This window comes from Gavialis gangeticus, unplaced genomic scaffold, assembly GCF_001723915.1.
Source record: "Gavialis gangeticus isolate Ggan-Ray unplaced genomic scaffold, GavGan_comp1, whole genome shotgun sequence".
NCBI lineage: Eukaryota > Metazoa > Chordata > Crocodylia > Gavialidae > Gavialis > Gavialis gangeticus.
This window is the reverse complement of record NW_017729029.1, coordinates 38,075,807-38,094,186: the sequence shown is the minus strand read 5'-3', so window position 1 is coordinate 38,094,186 and position 18,380 is coordinate 38,075,807. Positions and strand designations below refer to the sequence as shown.

Below are 18,380 nucleotides of genomic sequence, written 5' to 3'. Positions count from 1 at the left end.
TCAGGTCCCTTCCGACCCTAGAAACTATGAAACTATACAGAAAACCAGGCAGGCACTCCTTTTGGAGAGGACACCTGTCATTTGAGGCTCAGACCCTGAGGATAGGGGGTCAGAACTATCGGAGCAAATCTTCATCTGGATGACAAACTGGAGCATTGCTATCTACACTGGACACCACAGTCAAGGGGTAGACATCACATCAGGGCACAGACCTTTATACCCAAAAGGTTGGCTTGTGGATGAGGTGTAGGGGAGGTGGAGCCCAAAGGAACACCACAACGCACCTGTAAGTACCCCGTCCCGGGACAAAAGGAGAAAGCAAGACACCACGGAACCCTCTCCTTCTTATACACACCATCAAGATGTGGCAGAAAAGTTGAGGGAACCCCGACCTTGGGGGAGGAGCCATACCTATAGTGTTGACTCACAGCATGATGGTGGTGCATTGGCCGGGAACTCGGCTCCCACTGTAGCAGATCAGGGATCCCAACCTGGGCAGAGTCAACCATGCAGCTCCTGGCTGTAGCCCACATCAAACTTCTGACATAAGCCATCAGGCGATCAGACAAGTGCTAGAAATACAGCAGCTACAAGGTGTGGCAGGAAGCCAGTTTTGTTACTCCCCAAAATCTCTGCCCTGTGACAATTTGATTAGGATGGGCCCAGAAGAGGAGACACACCCTTACCGTATCTCTTTAGGTAACCTGAGATGGACACATTCCTGAGGGAGGGGGGAAACCTGCTCCCTCTGCCTACGTGACTGGTATCAGCTACCTGGGTGAGGGGCTTCTACCTGGTGGGCTAGAGTCTGCCCGGCAACTAGTGATGTATTTCAAATTGGTTGGCCGACAGCCAACAGGTGCTGGCCTCCATTGGACCAGGTGAACGAGGTCACAGGGGCTATATAAATTAAGACTGCCCAGGAGGAGGGGGCAGCAGCCATGTGGGGAACTCAGACTTAGAGAGGAGTTTACCATCTGAAACTGGCTCTCTCCCCCATAACTCATGAGCTAGGAATGGCCTACCTCCAGAGGGAATCTCCAACAGCCTCTGGATGATGCTTGTGAGTTAGCTACTTGAGATCTGATTAGATATATAGCTGGCTTTCCTTTTTGGCCCCCGACTTGGGGAAGTGCCCCAAATGCTTGTACTGGGTCGAGTACTCGTAGGACTATTAGGCCTGTGTTTCCCCGAGGACACAGGGCTAAGAGAGTCCCTTCTTGGGGTGGTGGCAGCTTACGTTACCCCCAGGCTAGCGAGTATGCTCCAGGAAGGGGGTCAGCCAGACGCGAGGCACCCCTAGGGAGGCACCTGGAGCCTGGAATGCGGTTGGGCACAGTGAGATGGGTGCCACAACGCAGGAGCACCCCCTACTGGCCCGCCACACAGGGCAACCACCAACAAGAATGGAGGTAGCAGAATGCAGCCTTGTTCAAGATGCCACAGATGATGTGTGATGATAACCCTGAAGCCTACGTTGAGGCATTCAAGAGGACAGCCCTACAGATGGGGTTGGACCATACTTAGTGGGCTCATTAGTTGGGCGCCCTAGTGGTGGACAAGGCCCAGGAAGCATATTGGGCATTGTCAAGGGAAGAGGCCCACAATTACGACACAGTGAAGGCCGCAGTCCTATACAGGCTTGAGATTTCACCCGAGAGCTATAGACAGGCCTTCCGAGCATGGAAGGCAAAAGACATCAAGAGGCCTCGTAGCTTACTCCAGTACCTACGAGACTCGTTGAATAAGTGGCTCCCCATGACCCAGTACAACTGAGATAGGGTCATAGACCAGGTTCTTTTGGAACAATTCCTTTGGGACTGTCACAGGGGAGCTACACAGAACAGACCCTGAGGGGCCAAAGGGGAACCCCAGGACCCAAAACACGACCAGGAAGACGAGGGGAGCAAGAAAGAAACGGCTATTCCCTTACCTGCAGCTGATGCCACGGCGAGACTGGAGGAGGCGGCGGGACCCATGCGGCTGATTAGCCGCATCTTTTTGAAACTGTGGCCAGCTGCAGTTAATCATAATCGGAGCCGGCATGGGAGAATAAAGAGCGACCAAAGGGAGGAAGACGGGGAGGAGAGCAGGAGCGGAGCCACAAGTGGAGGTGCCCTTGGATCCCCGTTTGGAGGCGAGGAGGAGGCCAATGAACTGCCATGAGGCAAGAGGCTCCCCCAAGGCTGCTGGAGGGAGAACGCCAGTGAGGAGGCAGCGGATGCCCGTATTCGCAACAGCGGAGCTGGGTGCGAGGATCCAGGGATGCCGGGTGAAGAGACCGATGGAGGAGGCGGTCCCGAGGAAAGGGAGACGAGAGACGACCCTGCAATCCAGGTGGGATCGGCATGGGTTTGGGAAGGCTCCCAGAGCCCATCCCAGTGGGGAGCGGAAAGCTTGAGCAGCGAGAGGGGCTGCAGGAAGCAAGCGCCTACCAGGCTGAGCCACTCGGTGAGGGACCGAGTAGGCTGGAATAGGATGGACCAGGAGTAGTCCCGTGCGGCACTCCAAGTGTATATCAGCTGGACCAAGGGGTGCTTTAGACAGGGTTAATAGGGAGAAGAATTCTCCAGGCCAGGGAGCCCAATCTTTGTTCATAACCAGGAAGTCTTACTGGTAGTGTTTTCCTTTAGTTTCATTGTTCTGTTGCCCACTTTTGGAGGGGTAGGGAGGAAGCCTGAGAAGGGTCTCATAGCCAGCCTGGTTCAGGGTCAGGATAGACCTTCAAATCTGTAACAGAGTGTCCTTACATCATGAGAAGAGGGCTGGGCCTGGAAACGACAGCATCCGGGCGAGGCTGGGTATTAGGGCAAGGTGTAGGGGAGGTTGGAGCCTCATAGAAGACCACAGCCCCAAGAGTCCTGACTCCGGATAGGCCCTAGTAGTCGACCCCACCACTGAAATTACGAGAAAAGTTGTGGCAGGAGAGATTGGAGTGAGGGTTACCCCAGGGCAATATATCCAGGCTATACAACACCAGGGATGAAGCGGCAGGCAAGCTCACACACCCAAAGCCGAGCAGCACGGGACCAGATGTTTGAAGCCCATCGGGTGCAGGGACCTAGAGGAAGACACCCAGATATGGGTGAGATGATACTAACCACGGACCATCGAAGAGGCCCTCCACCTCACTGAGGCTTTCTCCATCTCGGACAATGAGCGTAGTCATGGATGAGGCTTCTGGGCCCTGACTGGGGGCACGACCCGGGAAGAGGAGAAAAGGATAGGGCCCCAGAAGGGCCCACCCAGAGGGGTGTTGTCTGCTATCATTGTGGCCGGGCCAGCCGTATTGCAAGGGAGTGTGGGCTGGGCTTCTGTGAGCTAAGTTGAGGCTTGGCTCCACCTCCCAGCCCTAGAGATAAGCCAAGGGAAGCCAAATGGGGCAGGTCCATGGATTGTAGTTTTGGTGCCGCCCTACAGGAGGAAGACTGGGAATGACCAGTAGTGATGGCTATGATCGACGGCTGGGCAGTACGAGCTACCCTGGATACAGGGTGTTCACAGTCTTTACTCTGAGCAGATCTAGCACTGAAAGCAGGTGTAAGGGAGGCCAGACCCCTGGTTATGACCTGCATCTTGGGTGGTGAAACATGCTTCTGGAGTTGCTATCTCCTGTTGAGAGTAATGGAGTTTCAAGGAGAACTAACGGTCAGACTCGCCCTGGCATTGGCATGTGAAATGGTCCTCGGCCGAGAATGGGGACCTATTTACATGGTGCTAGAATGAGTAAGAGCAACAGAAGAAGAAAGAAAGCAATTATGCAGAGGTGAGGGCTGGGAAGGGTAAACATCCTCCCAGCAGGACGTACTTGTGCAGGGCGGTATAGATATAGATCAGGTGGCCAGCGCGACGCAATTTTGTCAAGCACAGCAGGAAGATCTGGAGCTGCAATGGTTGGTCACCTAGGACCCAGAAGAAGGGACGTTCAGGAGTGCCTACTATTATAAGGTAACAGGGGGTCTGCTGTACTGGATCCAGAGGGGTCAGGAGGGGATTGCAGAGAGATGCCAGCTGCTGGTCCTGGCCCCATTCCGCAGGCAAATTTGGAGGCTGACACACGACTCCCTGTTAGGGGGTCATCTAGGGTGCAACAAAACCAGGGCAAGACTGGTCCATGATTTCTTCTGGCCCCGGCTGCAAGATGATGTGGATAGGTGGGGTGCAGCATGTCCCAAGTGTCAGAGAGCCCAGGAGTGGAGGCCTCAGAGGGCCCCCTTGCAACTCATGCTGGTGATTGAGATGCCCTTCTCCCGCATAGTGCTGGATATCATGGGACCCCTGCCAAAGTCTCGTGGGGGGTACCAATATGTATTAGTCTTGGTGGACTATGCAATACATTTTCCAGAAGCAGTTCCGCTTAGGTCAATCACAGCTACTCAAGTGGCTGAAGAGCTGTTAAAGTGAATTGCCCATGTGGGAATCCCCCATGAAATATTAACTGACCAGAGGATTAACTTTATGTTGGGAGTAATGAAAGTGCTATGCAACACCCTGGGCATCAACCATCTGAAGATGTCCGTTTATCACCCCCAGACCAATGGGTTAGTAGAAGGACTCAACGAGACCATCAAGAGGATGCTCAGGAGAAGTGCACAAGAAGACCCACGTAGGTGGGACACATTATTAACCCCACTATTTGCTCTGTGGGATACTCCTCAAGAGTCTACGCAATTCTTGCCCTTTCAGCTGGTGTACAGACACAACACAAGGGGTTTTCTACAAATTATTAGACAAGAGTGGGAGAGGCCAATGAGGCCAGGGGTTATGGTGGAAAGGTATAGACAGGAATTGAAAGAGTGTATAAACAAGACTCGGTGAATTGCCTGTCAGAATCTCCAGGCAGCTCAAGAACGTCAAAAGACTCAGTATGATCAGAGAAGGAAGTCCAGAACATTCCAACTGGATGATATGGTACTAGTATCACTTCCAGCTTTGATAAGGATGCAACTCTCCATGTGGCAAGGCCTCTTTGAAGTGACCTGGCAAGTGGGTCTGGTAGATTATGAAGTACTCAAACCCGGACACCACCAAACACACCAGATCTACCATGTCAACCTCCTCAAAGAGTGGAGGACACAGCAGGGCTGGATGGCACAACACAAGGAGGCAGAAGAAGAGCTAGGACCTCCTTGCCTGGAGCTGGAGGATGGAATAACTCATGGGGTGCAAGATCAGCTTGGGAAAGACTTAGACACTGAGCAATGGTGGATGCTGGAAGAGATGGTAGAAGTCTTCTGGAATGTATTCCAAGAGACCCTGGGGTGGGCCCGAGAAGTAGAACATGAAATCAGGATGCTGCTGGGTGCTCTAGTCAGGGAGTGGTGGAGGCCCATACCACATCGATTACAACAAGAAATACGGCAGAAAATAGAAAAGGTACAAAGGCAAGGGATTATCTGGCCTTCTCAGAGCCCCTGGCACAGTCCAGTAGTACCAGTAGCCAAACCCGATGGGTCACTCCACCTGTGCATAGACTACCAGAAATTGAATGCACTGGAGACCTTTGACAGTTTCCCCATGCCTCGTATCTCCCACCTAGTGGAGAAGATCGGGGAAGCAAGGTATTGATCTAGTCAAAGGGTATTGGTAAATCCCAATGAGACACACAGATTGCGCCAAAACAGCCTTCAGAATGCCCTAGGGCCTATTTGAGTTTTTATGAATGCCCTTCAGGCTTAATAGAGCTGCTGCCACATTCCAGAGGCTTATGGATTCCCTGCTGGTGCTACACGCAGCCTATGCTGCCACTTACATCGATGACATAATCGTCTTTACCACAGATTGGCCATGGCATCCGGAGGCCCTGAGGGCTGTCCTGGGAGAAGTCAAAGCAGCTGGAATGACAGCCAACTCCAAGAAATATAAACTGGCTGGAAAAGAGACCAAGTATCTGGGGTTTTGTGTGGGCTGGAACCATCTGACCCCTCAAAGACAAAGTGGCAGTGATACGCCGCTTTCAGGAACCGTGCAACTGTTGCCAACTGCGGTCCTTCCTAGGGCTCATTAATTACTATCAACAATCTATACTGCACTTTGTGGAGCTTGCCACACCCCTCACTGATGCACTCCAAGGAAGGGCATCAAGGGGCTCTAAAGTGGACAGCTGAAATGACAAAGAGCTTTGAGAATCTGAAGGAGGTTATGTGTCAAGATATAGTAGTATATACCCCAGACTTCTCTATCTCTTTTATCTTACAGACCAATGCATCTAGTAGTGCCTTGGGGGTGGTCCTGCTACAATGATGGTGGGAAGATGAGCGACCAGTCGCCTTTGCAAGCTGTCAGCTTAACTTAGCAGAAACCAGGTATGCTACAATAGAAAAGGAGTGCCTATCTATATGCTGGGTGGTAGAATGTTTTAAATATTATCTGATGGGCTGGGAGTTCCTGGTAGTAACGGATCATGCCCCGCTTCAGTGGCTAACCAAAACCCATATAGAGAACACCCATATAACCTACTGGGCACTTGCTTTGCAACCTCTCAAGTTCACAGTTGTGCATCACCCCGGTAAAGATAACCTTGTGGTGGATTTCCTCTCCAGATACATCAGTCCGGATGAGCCAGCTGAGGAGGCGCACCAAGTACACCAGAAGCAGCACCAGACAACTCAGGATGCACAGCAAGATACCAAGACTCCACAAGGCAGCTTAAGGGGGGAGGGCTGTAGTGGCAAGAAGCCCCCACAGGCACCAGGAACACTGGGGACAACCCCCAGAGTTTCTGAAGGGGAAAAGAGAGCCCCCCACACCCCTAGGCAGGGACAGAGCAGGAGCTGCGTGAGCCAGCATTCCGCTGGCTCTTCAAGCAGCTGCTTCTGAGGTGGGGCGGCAGCCAGATGACTGCAGCAGCTGATGCTGCCACCATGGGTAGTTTAAAAACACTGTTGGAAGCCAGCATGGGGGGAGAAGCCAGCCAGGAAACCACTGGTCAGAGGGGAGCTCCAGGCTTCAGGAGTGGAGAGGTTGAGTGGGAGCAATGGCTTGCAGCAAGCTGGGCACAAATTGTTCCCAGCCTCTTCTCATTAAAGAAAACCAGGCAGGTGCTCCTCTCGGAAAAGATGCCTGCCATCTGAGGCTCAGACCCTGAGGATAGGGGGTCCGGGCTACTGGAGCAAATCTTCATCCAGACAACAAACTGGAGCATTGCCATCTATGCTGGACCCCATGGTCAAGGGGTAGACATCACATCAGGATGCAAACCTGCGTACCCAAATGGCTGGCGTGTGGATGGGGTGTAGGGGAGGTGGAGCCCTGAGGAACACTGCAACGCACCCATGAGTACCCTCCCCCAGGACAAAAGGGGAAAGAAAGACACCATTGAACCCCCTCTTTCTTATATACACAATCAAGACATAGCAGGAGAGTTGAGAGAACCCTGACCTTGGGGGAGGAGCCATACCTATAGTGCCAACTCACGGCATGACAGACTCCAATGCAGAAAGCAGGGCAATTCAAACAATGCTGCCTTTTATGCTGTTTTTGCACCCCTGCCCCAGAGTACTGGGATTGGAAGGGACCTCAGGGAAGGATGACACTCACTGGCCAGCTACCCAGTCAATAATGACAGTAGTCCTTCCCCCACTCTTCCCCCTCCCTCTCCTTACTTTCTCTTTCCCTGTAGGCAAGCCCAGCTTCAGCTTTCAAACTTGAAACATTTTGAAACTTTCAAAACTTGAAATTGGCCTCATTTAATTTCAAGCTTATTTCAAAGCCCTCTGTTTCATTTCAATTTCACTGTTTCAAGTTCAAAATGAACCGAAACAGCATTGAAATGAAACAGCTGGCGAAATTTCACACAGCCTTAATTGCAAGGGCAGAAGGTGAAATATTATGTCACTTTTACATGTGCTCTGGGGGTGAGGGGTTGGCACTTCAATTAGTATCATAGTATCATAGTGCTTAGGGCTGGAAGGGACCTAAACAGATCATCAGGTCTGACCCCCTGCCCCGGTCATATCACCCCAGCCAAATATCTGTCCAGCTTCCTCTTGAAGGCCCCCAAACTAGGAGAGAGTACCACCTCACTTGAGAGCCCATTCCAGAGCCTTGCAGCCCTAACTGTAAAGTAATGTCTCCTGATGTCCAGTCTGAACCTTCTCTCTAACAATTTGTGGATATTATTCCTAGTAACCCCATGTGGTGCCCGGGGAAACAGAGCCTCCAATTTCTTCTGGTCCCCACAGTGAGTTTGTAAATGGCCACCAGATCCCCTCTCAGCCTTCTCTTGTGGAGGCTGAATAGGTTCAGGCCCTTTAGCCTCTCTTCACAGGGCCTGCCCTGCTGCCCCTTGACCATGCGAGTGGCCCTCCTATGGACCCTCTCAATGCTAGCCACATCCCTCTTGAAGTACGGTGCCCAGAACTGGACACAGTACTCCAACTGTGGCCTGACCAATGCAGCATAGAGGGGAAGGATCACCTCCCTGGACCTGCTTGTGATGCATCAGTAGATGCACGACAAGGTGCGGTTGGCCTTACCGACCGCTTCCTCGCATTGGCAGCTCATGTTCATATTGGAGCAACAATGACTCTAAGATCCCTTTCTGCCACCATGTTAACAAGAAGGGTGTTCCCAGTTTATAGGTGTGTTGCTGGTTCCTTCTCCCTAGATGCAGCACCTTACACTTGTCTGTGTTGAATTCCATCCTATTCTCATCTGCCCACCTCTGTAATTTGTCTAGATCTAGCTGGATTCTGTCCCTCTCCTTCAGAGTGCCCACCTTGCCCAACAACTTGGTGTCATCAATGAATTTAGACAGCATCCATTCCACACCCACATTCAGATAGCTGATAAAGACGTTGAACAGTACAGGCTGCTGGGGGACTCCAATGCCCACATCCCTCCAGGTCAAAAATGACCCCTCCACCATCACTCTCTGGATGTGACCATCTAACCAATTTGCCACCCATCTGACTGTGTAGGTATCAATGCCACAGTCACCTAGTTTTTTTAAGAGAATCTGGTGGGAAACCATGTCAAAGGCCTTCTTAAAGTTCAGGAAGATGACATCTACCCTGACACCCTCATCCAGGGACTTTGCGACCTGATCATAAAAAGAAATCAGGTTAGTCAGGGAGTACCTGCCCTCAGTGAACCCTGAGCTGCTTTAGTTAAAGTGGCGCTGCACGTTGTGTGTCAGTGTCCCTTCACTTAAAAATGGTGGTGGGGGTGCTTGAGATAAAGCTTATTTGACAAGTTTAGTTGAAGTGCCCCCCCCACCATTTTTAAACTCAGGGAAGCTGATACATGAGATGTAGGAGGCTGCTGAAGTGCAGTAATTACCACACTCCAGCAGACTTGATTAATCAAATCTGCTCCAATGGGCTGGAATTCCAGCATGTTGGAGCAACCTCTGCACTCATGTATAGGTGCCCTTAGGTGCTGCAGGTCAGGTATAAGACCTTGTGAAGCAATTATAAGAGGCGCTGGGTGCACCTACACATGCATTAATTCACTTTAGATAATACTCATTAAATCTAGTACCTCTGTTGTGTGGTACTAGGAAAATGCACATGATCCTAGCTTAATGCACATTAACTAAAGAGCATGCTTTTATATGATTCTTTAATGTGCATTAAAATAGGCTAATGTGCATTAAAGCATAGATTCTAAGAAGTATCAGCAGAACTATATTGGCTTAAGAATGGACACAAAAGTGTCTGTAATGAGATGTAGTAGCAGAACTGCATGGGGGAAGCCCAAACAAAACCAGAGCAATTCATTCATTGTTCTTATTCATGCTTAAATTCAGTAAGAAAATTAACCTTTCCTGACATAGCAGGTAATGTTTTCAGAATCAGTAGAAAATGCTTGAAAGCCTGGGCTTCCCTTTGCTCTTCTCTCCTGCCTGAGCTAGGACATGGACTCATTCTTTCTATCTGTTACTGAGTATCTCAGCATAGGTCCCTGTGCCTGGATCTTTGCTGTAGTATCAGCCCATTCCTATGTGATTCGAGAATGGCACCTGTGAGCTGTAGCTGCTCTGTGCTAGCTTTAGACACTGCTGCAGCTTTACAGATAGCAGGCAATGGTGTCACACAAATTCTTCCAATGAGAGTTTGCCAATGCTGCCTCTGTGCTGCCCAGCATGCGAGCTCCAGGTGGGCAGCAGTGGGGGGGGTTCTTTCCTCTGCACAGGGCAGCTGCTGCCGCCATGGCGCAGCCCCAACCGGCAAGCACAGAGCTGCCTGGGGTCCTTCCCTGCCCTTCCCCCCCACTCCCTTACCTGAGTTTCCAGCACCGGTGTAGCCACATGGTCCCAGGCCATAAGCCCCTGCTGGGGCTTCTCTCTGGGGGGGCGGGGCCAGACAGGCCCTGCTGTTGCAGGAGCCTACCAGGGCCTCTCCTGGGTCCTACTACCCACAGGCTGTAGGTTGTCAACTCCTGCCTAATTCTGTATCCTTATAGAGCCAAAAATGCAGGGTTCATTGGGCCAGGAATAGGAAGCTCAGGAGGATATGTCTCTGTAGTTATTTTAGTTATCAGGTAGCTGTAGAGTTTGTGGTTTTGATCTGTTTGCTCTGTGGTTGTTTCTAGGTTTATTTTTATTCAAGATAAGGATTCTTTATTGTAAAACTTTTGGTTGTTAACCACCTAAGCCTGGTGCTTAATACACTTCTACTGGAGATAGTGTATATTCCCATCTGACAACAGATAATTGCATCTAGATTTCCCTCAGCCTTGGTGACTTGCTTGAGAGCATTCAAACCTACATCCTCATCCTCAAAGGATAATGCTTTAGCCATTGGGTATAGGATAAGCTAACTGTCTGCTATGGGGAGGAATGTGCTCTTATTGATGCTGTGCTAGTGTACACTTTTCATGAAAGGTTGGAGTTTTCCTCAGTACAAGAAAACGGTGAAACCAAGGCCTCCCATTTTCTGTCTGAAGCCTCTGAAGTGATTCAAGCGCATGTACTGTATGGAAAGGTCCCAGACAGATTCAAATACAACTTTAGATTTCTTTTCTGGATTTGTTAATGCTTTGTTTCTTTTCTTATAATCAAACATTCTTCTTTTGATTTTTCTTGCAGGAAATTAGCTTCAATTTCCAGCTCATCAGGCAGTTCCACAGCATCAGTAAAGACACTTGCAAATCTCTTATCAGGACAATAGTTTGCAAAGAAACCTTTGAAGCTTTTAGCTGATGCATAGTATAGCTGGTACCTAATTCAGCTTCATGACGTATGTTCTTTGCCACGTTGACTTCATAAAGTCATTCTGGGCTAAAATTCCATGCAGCACAAGAAGTTGTAGCTGTAGATTTTGAGCCAGAGATTTCATGTTGCATTGAGTTTTAAGTTCTGTGTGTTTCTTTAGGATTTAAAATACATAACTGGGAGTAAAAATTAAATTTTGATTGACTTCTGAAACTTGGTGCAAAAATACTCAGATCACATCAATTCAGTGTTCCCATCTTGTTTCAAATACGGGTTTTGGAAATGGGTTCGTCACACATCGAGGCATTTGACCCACTGTTGTAGTGAGGCTGCAAATAAGTGATAACTTGAATCACTTAAAAAATGCAACAGTTCCAATGCATCAATTTGTGCCATTATTTTAAAAAAGACTGCAAAACATTTTCCCTGATTCTCTCCTGTGCGCTGGTTTGTTTGTCTTTCATATCTGTCGCATTGACATAGCTTTGTCCTCTCAAACCAGTGAGTGAAATTCTCATTTCTTTTAATTGTTCAAAGGGAGCCTCTGTCATGCAGTCCCCATGGAATCTGTCACATTCAGAAATCCAGCTCAGTGTTCTTTGATCATGACATTGGCTTTTCTTGCCTCAGTTGCCTCTTCTGCAGAAACAACTCTAATTATCATTGGTATCTGCTCTTGATTGTTAATATCTTGGGTGCAGTCCAACATAATAGAATAATACATGCCAACTTTCCAGGCAGAAGTAATTTCCTTTTTCACCATGTTCCTCAGAACGTGATTAAATTATTTTGAATATTTTTGCCCAAATGATGATCATGAATTTCCTTCAAGGCAATTCACTGGGGATGTTCTTTCATCACAAGATAATATTTCCCAAGCAACTGCACAGATTTAAAAAGTTTGCTATAGTAGAATTAATAGAATTTTCCACTGAACTAAGGTTCCATGCAGCCTGATCCCCCCACAAAAAACCCTTTCCAAAATAACTAGTTAATGAACTATCGGAGAATTTACCAATTGAATGATTTTACTTCAGTCTAATTTCTAAGTCTCCTCACATATAATGGTTGTTCATATGTGCTACTTATTTCTTGTGTCTCATTCTAAGAGGCCAAGTCTTTTAACAATCTCAAATATAATTCTAGGCTAAAGCAAAATCTCCAGATAAACAACTTGTAGCAAAAGTAATAAACACTCAGTTGAAGTGGAATAGAGATGCCACTGGTGTGAAAAATGGGAAGTTGTGCCTTTTCTTCCATTACCATCTAAAGGAACATTCTAACAATTTGTTTGCACTGACCCAGCACTCACAAGCAAAAAGGGACCTCTGTTATTGACTACTGTAATTTGTCAGGGTCGTTCAACACATCTTTCAGCTGCCTCACCAATAACATTTTCTCCTTGTTCTTTTTTTCAGACCTATTAGAAGAAACAAAACTGTCTTTGTTGAGGAGATTATTTTCAGAAGTAGGAGCACTGGCACTTTGGTGGGATGAGCATTCACTAGTAGAACATTCTGATGCATCAGAAGCAAAATACTTGATTTCAGAAATCCTAAAAGGCTTGACTTTGCTTTACATTATTGGCTTCTCTAGCAGGCTTTTTCCACTTTCTCATTAGGTTAGGCAGCCACATACTTATCCTAGCCTTAAAGCTGGATGCCAGGGTCTGAGCAGTGTTTCCAGGAGGGTAGAAGTACTGGTTTTGCCATAGGACTGGCATGCTTATAGTTCAGTCCAAATGGAACTGGAACCAGACCTTGAAGTATGAGATGGGGATTTACTACAAATAAAAATGCTCCCTAGGAACAGCCTCTTGAGTTCTACCTTGTATCAAAATGAAATAATCTGTATCTGCAGCTAGCCCCTTTATTACAGATGACCTGAAACTCTAACGAGGGGTTAGTGGGGTGTCTTTTTCCCTCAGCAGTTCTATCATTGACCTCCATTTCCTCATGGGAAATGCCCCATGATTGACATGCAAAATGCACTTCCCTGTGTGGGGCAAGCGAAACTTATGACACCCAATCTAGTCAGACTGCTTTAAAAGGGATGCTTTTTTCTTCATCCAGAATTAACCCATGGGTGTGTTTGATGTCAGCTGGTATGGCTCATAAACCACCTGGAAACAGTTTGCTGTTGAGTAAAATTCTTTAGTCTCATCTATGCTGAGGTGAGTCCAAATTTCATCAGTGGCTACACCAACCAGGATGGCTGTGCTGAAAGCTTTGAAGAGTCCTGACTTATTTTCAGCAAGAGAGTGCACTTTGGTGCTTAGAGAAGGTTGGCTTGTTATAGTAGGGGCACTACCTGGTAGGCTGGGGGAGCTACAACCAATGCAGATCCCATTGCAGTGTTGGTAGTGGTGATCAGAGAGAGTTCTCATTTGGAAAAAGGAAGCACAGTGTCTGCAGGCTACTGAAGTGGCTTCTTCTCCTGGTGTTGAATTTATTTACAAAATGAAATGTCAAACCTATTTTAGGCAGGGATCTTGATACCTATATGGTAGCCCCTCAGGGGAGAAGATGCAGAATCTTGTTTCTGACAGCTCAGAGCCAAATAGACTGAATTTTAGCAGCGCAGAAAGGCAGGCTGGGGATAACCAAGTTCTGAAGATCACAACTGATTTAACCCCTGTCCCCTCCCCCTCACCCTGAAGTTGGGAATCTCTTACTAAGACATGGCACATAAGTTATTGTAGGCCAGTGAATAGGCACCATCACTGCTGTCTGCTCTGGAAAACAACAAACAAACAAACAGGGAGTGAGTGCTAGTGTCTCTGACCAGCTCTGTAATGTTTGTGCCATTCTGGTAGTAAAAAGAGATAGAACGTGACCTCATCTTCCCTCATGGGGAGGAGTTGCTCCCCAGGCTTGGAGAAGCCTCCAGTGGGCTATCACAGCCAGCCCACCATCACCTCACAGGTCCTGGGGCAGAAAGGAAAACAAATGGTATGGCTAAGGTGCACTGTTATCCAGCAGGTGGTCCAATGAGGACCATTACCAGATGCTTTTGGTTAGAAAGTTGTATCAACCTTTAAATCTATTCCAGGGCTGGTTCCATAATCACAGAGCATAACCTGCTCCTTGCTGACTTCTCTGTCTCCCCCCAGTCTCCAGAACACTGAGCAGAAACTCAGTGTAGCAGAGAATATAGACCTGAATTATTTACTTATTCCAAGGAGCAGGAGGATGCACTGGATGGGACATAGGGCTGAACAGGAGCCCAGCACTAGAGAAATGGAAGGACTGAATTGTCATGTACCTGAAGAGAATCTGATGCCCCTGGAAGATGGTTTGGGCTGGTTGAGTTTCATCCCTAAACCATATTCAAGAGGCTGATACTCACAACTGGAGAAAACCAGGGGGCAGGAGTGAGTGTCCATTGGAAAATTCTGCAGCTGGAGAAGACATTCAGCCTCTATAGTCAGCCTGGAAAAGAGAGAAAGACTTAGCATTAATGCAGAGGATTTTGACTTCAAACACAGCTGTATAATAGCTATATGTTCTGAAGAAACAAATTGTCCTTAAAACATGCCAGTTCAATGCAATAAAAACTGTTTGTGGGAAAGGGTCCATTTCAGCACTCATTTGAAAATGCATTTAAAAAGTCTCAGAATGGTTAAAATGTGCAATTTGATATATTCAAGATAAACATTTCCAATTTTCTGGCTCAACATTTGTTTTATTCAGATACATAAATGTTGTAATAAAAACACCCCAAGTCAATTCAAAATATTGTGAAATGATTGTGAATTGTTTGACAGACCTAAACCATTAAAAAATTATTTGCTTGGAACTTTTTTGAGATTCTGATCTTTTGTCTTGATTCAAGATGAGATTTCTTTTATTTTTTAGAATTTTTCATAGTACTTGAAGTCACCCATGGATCCAGGAAGGAGGAAGGGAAGGGCAACACCCCATTTTGGTTGTGCAGTGCATGCAGTGAGCTCTGGGCTCACTGCTTGGTCAGCAGGGGCTCGTGCCAGAGCTGTGCTTGAGCAGTGAGCTCTGAGCTCACCAGCTGATTGGGGCTGAGCCTGACCAGAGCTCCTACTTTCACATGGTTCCAGAGCCAGGCTTAATGCTGCTGCTTTTTGCCTTTTCCCTCCCTCCCCCTTTCACTGAAGTCAGCAGCAGAGGAAAGGAGACAGCACCTACCCCTTAGTCCAGAACTGTGGAAAAACCAGGGGCTCTTGCCAGACCCTGCACCAGGAGCTCACATGCAGCACAGCTAAAGGGTATGGGAGGATGACCAGGCAACTACACCCCTCTGGATCCACCCTTGCTTAAAACCCATTTCCCATTTGGATCTACTGTGTAACTGTGGGAGCTGTCTCATCAAGATGCCACACCATCACATCTGCTGTTGGCAGGACAGCAGCTGGGAACCTCCCATCCCATGACTCAAATTATCAACTTTTCTTTTTTTTTAACAGTGCAGCCACAAAGGTCTGGTGTCATAGGTTAGCTGCTGAGCCCCAGAAGTACCTGAGTGTGTAGAGCACTTTGCCATCATTCCAGATCCTGAGCAGCTGATTGGGTGTGGTTATCCAGTGAGAGTCAGCTCGCTTGGAGTTCCTGAAAAATGTGTCTGGGATCCAGATGCGGCTCACCATGTTGGTATTCAGAGTGAGGGCTTTGAGGGTGCTGTTAAAGCGAAGGCGCCGGTCATACCATGTCTGAGCAAAGAAGATATCAATGGTGTATTCCTGTAAGAGAGACAGGACAGCATGCCCTGTTAAGGTGAATTAAATTAATCCCACCATAGGCATGCAGTGTTGCCTTTGATCTGTATGCTGTCCCATCACTGTGGTTCTAATGAGCTAAGGAGATGCTTAGTTCTTGGCCTTTCTCTGGAGATTGTCAAGGAAGGTGCTAGCTAGTTCCAGACAGCAAGGTGCATACATATTATGTGGACCCTTTTCCAGTAGGAACTGGATCAAGACCTTCAAACCCATTTCACACCAGCCTGTAAGACTGGAAAGGCTTTTGGCCGCTGAAGACAGTTCCTTTCTGATTCTGCTATTGCTCCACTCCAGTACAATCCTAAACCCATGCAGGGTCTCTCTCCTCTGGTGATTCATCTCAGTGGAATTTTTATGCTTGCATTGTTTCCTCCCCCCTGCTTTCCCAGCAGCTGGCTTGCAGTTGGCTTCCTGAAAAGCATCATTACAATGGAAATTCAGTGCAGGGGAGTTCCCTTGAAAAGTGTGCTCTCTTTTAGGGGCAGGGGAGGGCAGTGCTGGACAGGCTGCTTCATTTTTCTCTGAAGTGGAGCCTATGCTCTGTTGTCAGCTAACCAGTGATGAATGATGTTATAGAGGTGGACATGCCCCTTCTAAGAGTGCAAGACTGTGCAAAAAAATGCAGTGGCAGAATTATTAAGTGTGATAAATCCCTCTGTCCTGGCCACACACAGATGAGCTGAGGTGAGGGCAGTAAAGTCTTCACATAGGTTGTACTTAGGCTCAGTGTTACAGGTTGTCTTAAACCTCACTGAAACTTTGGGTGAGAAACCCACCATTCACTTGCAGTGGCAATGAGAAGGCACTGATTTCTCTAACTTCAAAAACCAGGTACTGATGCTGCCCAAAACAGAGGAATACACCGGTCCACTCAGGAATGTTTATGATATGGCGGCTTTGGTTGGCTATTACCATATCCTGGCAGAGGAGAAGTGTGTCTGGTTGGACGAGAGGGAGGTAAGATTGAGAAGCAGGGAGATAGAGCTCACAGACAGACAGAAGAAAGCTTCAGCACAGCCTGAACAAGTTTGGTTGTGAGACCTTGAGGAAAGCACTTGAGTGATTTGATTCTTCCCATGCAAGGGGATGGAGTGGGGAGCAGAATGTTCTATTTTTTGGTAAACACACGGAGGAAGCATCCCTAACTTACCCACCTCCACCTCCAATTTCTCCTCCTAATGGTAACAATCAACAAGACCAAAACTGGCCTCACTGCCTGGGTCTAAAGGTGCTAAATACAGTTCAAGGATCAGGTTTGGGATCAAACAGTATATGTTGCTAGATATTCTGAAAAATTCAAGGGTAGATTTTCAAGTGGCCAAGATCCAACTGCTCACATCATGGCCTGTACAACCAAAAGTTCAGGAAAGCAGACTGTACACAGGCCTGAATGCTTTTCAGAATCTGGCCTCCTGTTGTCAGCATGGAAGCTTCCTAAGGGCTCCTTAATTTAATCTGCTTTTAGCTGACACTTTGAGCAAAACTGGGTAGCTTATTTCCAGGGAAGAATGGATCAGATGAGCTTGGTCCTGCTGTCTCTTGCTGAGCAATCCATGGGGAGATGTTCATATTTTACAAATGTATCTATTGTTCAAAATGATCTGAGGCAAGTGCGTTCTAGCCAATGGGGACCGCACCAGTGACTTCTTGTGACTCTTGCTATTCATAATATGCTGTTCGCTCTGTGTGATTGGTCATTTAAACCATGCTGTTTAGAAGCAGCTAGGCATGTTTACCTACCAAATTTACCTACCAAATTCCCTGCCACTGCTGGTGGACGTAGGGGCCCAAGATCCACAGACAGGACCCGTAGTCTCTTTTGCTCTCTTCCTGGGGCATATCGTAGTTTTGGGGTTCTTTGACTTTTAATAGCCTAAGTTTGTTATCAGCTGTTAGGGGGTGCTGTCTGACTTGCAGTATGTATATACAGGAGGACACAGACTAGATGTTCTTGGATCCTTTTTGACTGACTGGCTGTTGCTTGGTTGTCTATGACAGGGAAATGTACTCAGTGCCCAGGTGGTCCTTCTAGTAATGGGTTCCTGTATTGTACATCTTCACTGGGTGAATTTCAGTTTCCCCAAGGAATTGCTCAGAGAAAATCTTGTAAACTCTAAGATTACATATGTGAATACATAGTCACACAAAGTACACTCAACCCTTTCTTTTCATGCAAACAGAATTTGACACATACATGTGCACTAGGGCTGTGCAAAATTTCACTGGTTGTTTCATTTTGACACTGTTTCAACTAGTTTTGAGCTCAAAACAGTGACATCTAAATGAAACAAAGGGCTTTGAAACAGCCTTGAAACAAAACGAGGGTAGTCAAAACATTTTGAAACGTTTGAAATGTTTTCTGTTTTGCTGGGCTTGCCTGCAGGGAAAGAGAAAGTAAGGAGAGAAAGGGGGAAGAAGGGAGAAGGACTGCTATGATATTGATTGTGTAGCTGGCCAGTGACTGTGATCCTTCCC

The 18,380-nt window shown here is 47.6% G+C and overlaps 1 protein-coding gene across 2 annotated transcripts in view; it reads right to left on the bottom strand.

Annotated features, from left to right (window-relative positions):
• The window catches only part of GABRE (gamma-aminobutyric acid type A receptor epsilon subunit), a 191,042-nt gene that overhangs the window by 56,509 nt on the left and 116,153 nt on the right, over positions 1–18,380 (bottom strand). For both annotated transcript variants that reach the window (XM_019521415.1, XM_019521416.1), the window contains 2 exons: positions 15,649–15,869; positions 14,507–14,589 (listed from right to left, as the gene is read on the bottom strand). In XM_019521415.1, coding sequence (XP_019376960.1) covers positions 14,507–14,589; positions 15,649–15,869 — 304 coding nt within the window. The remainder of the gene's footprint in view (positions 1–14,506; positions 14,590–15,648; positions 15,870–18,380) is intronic.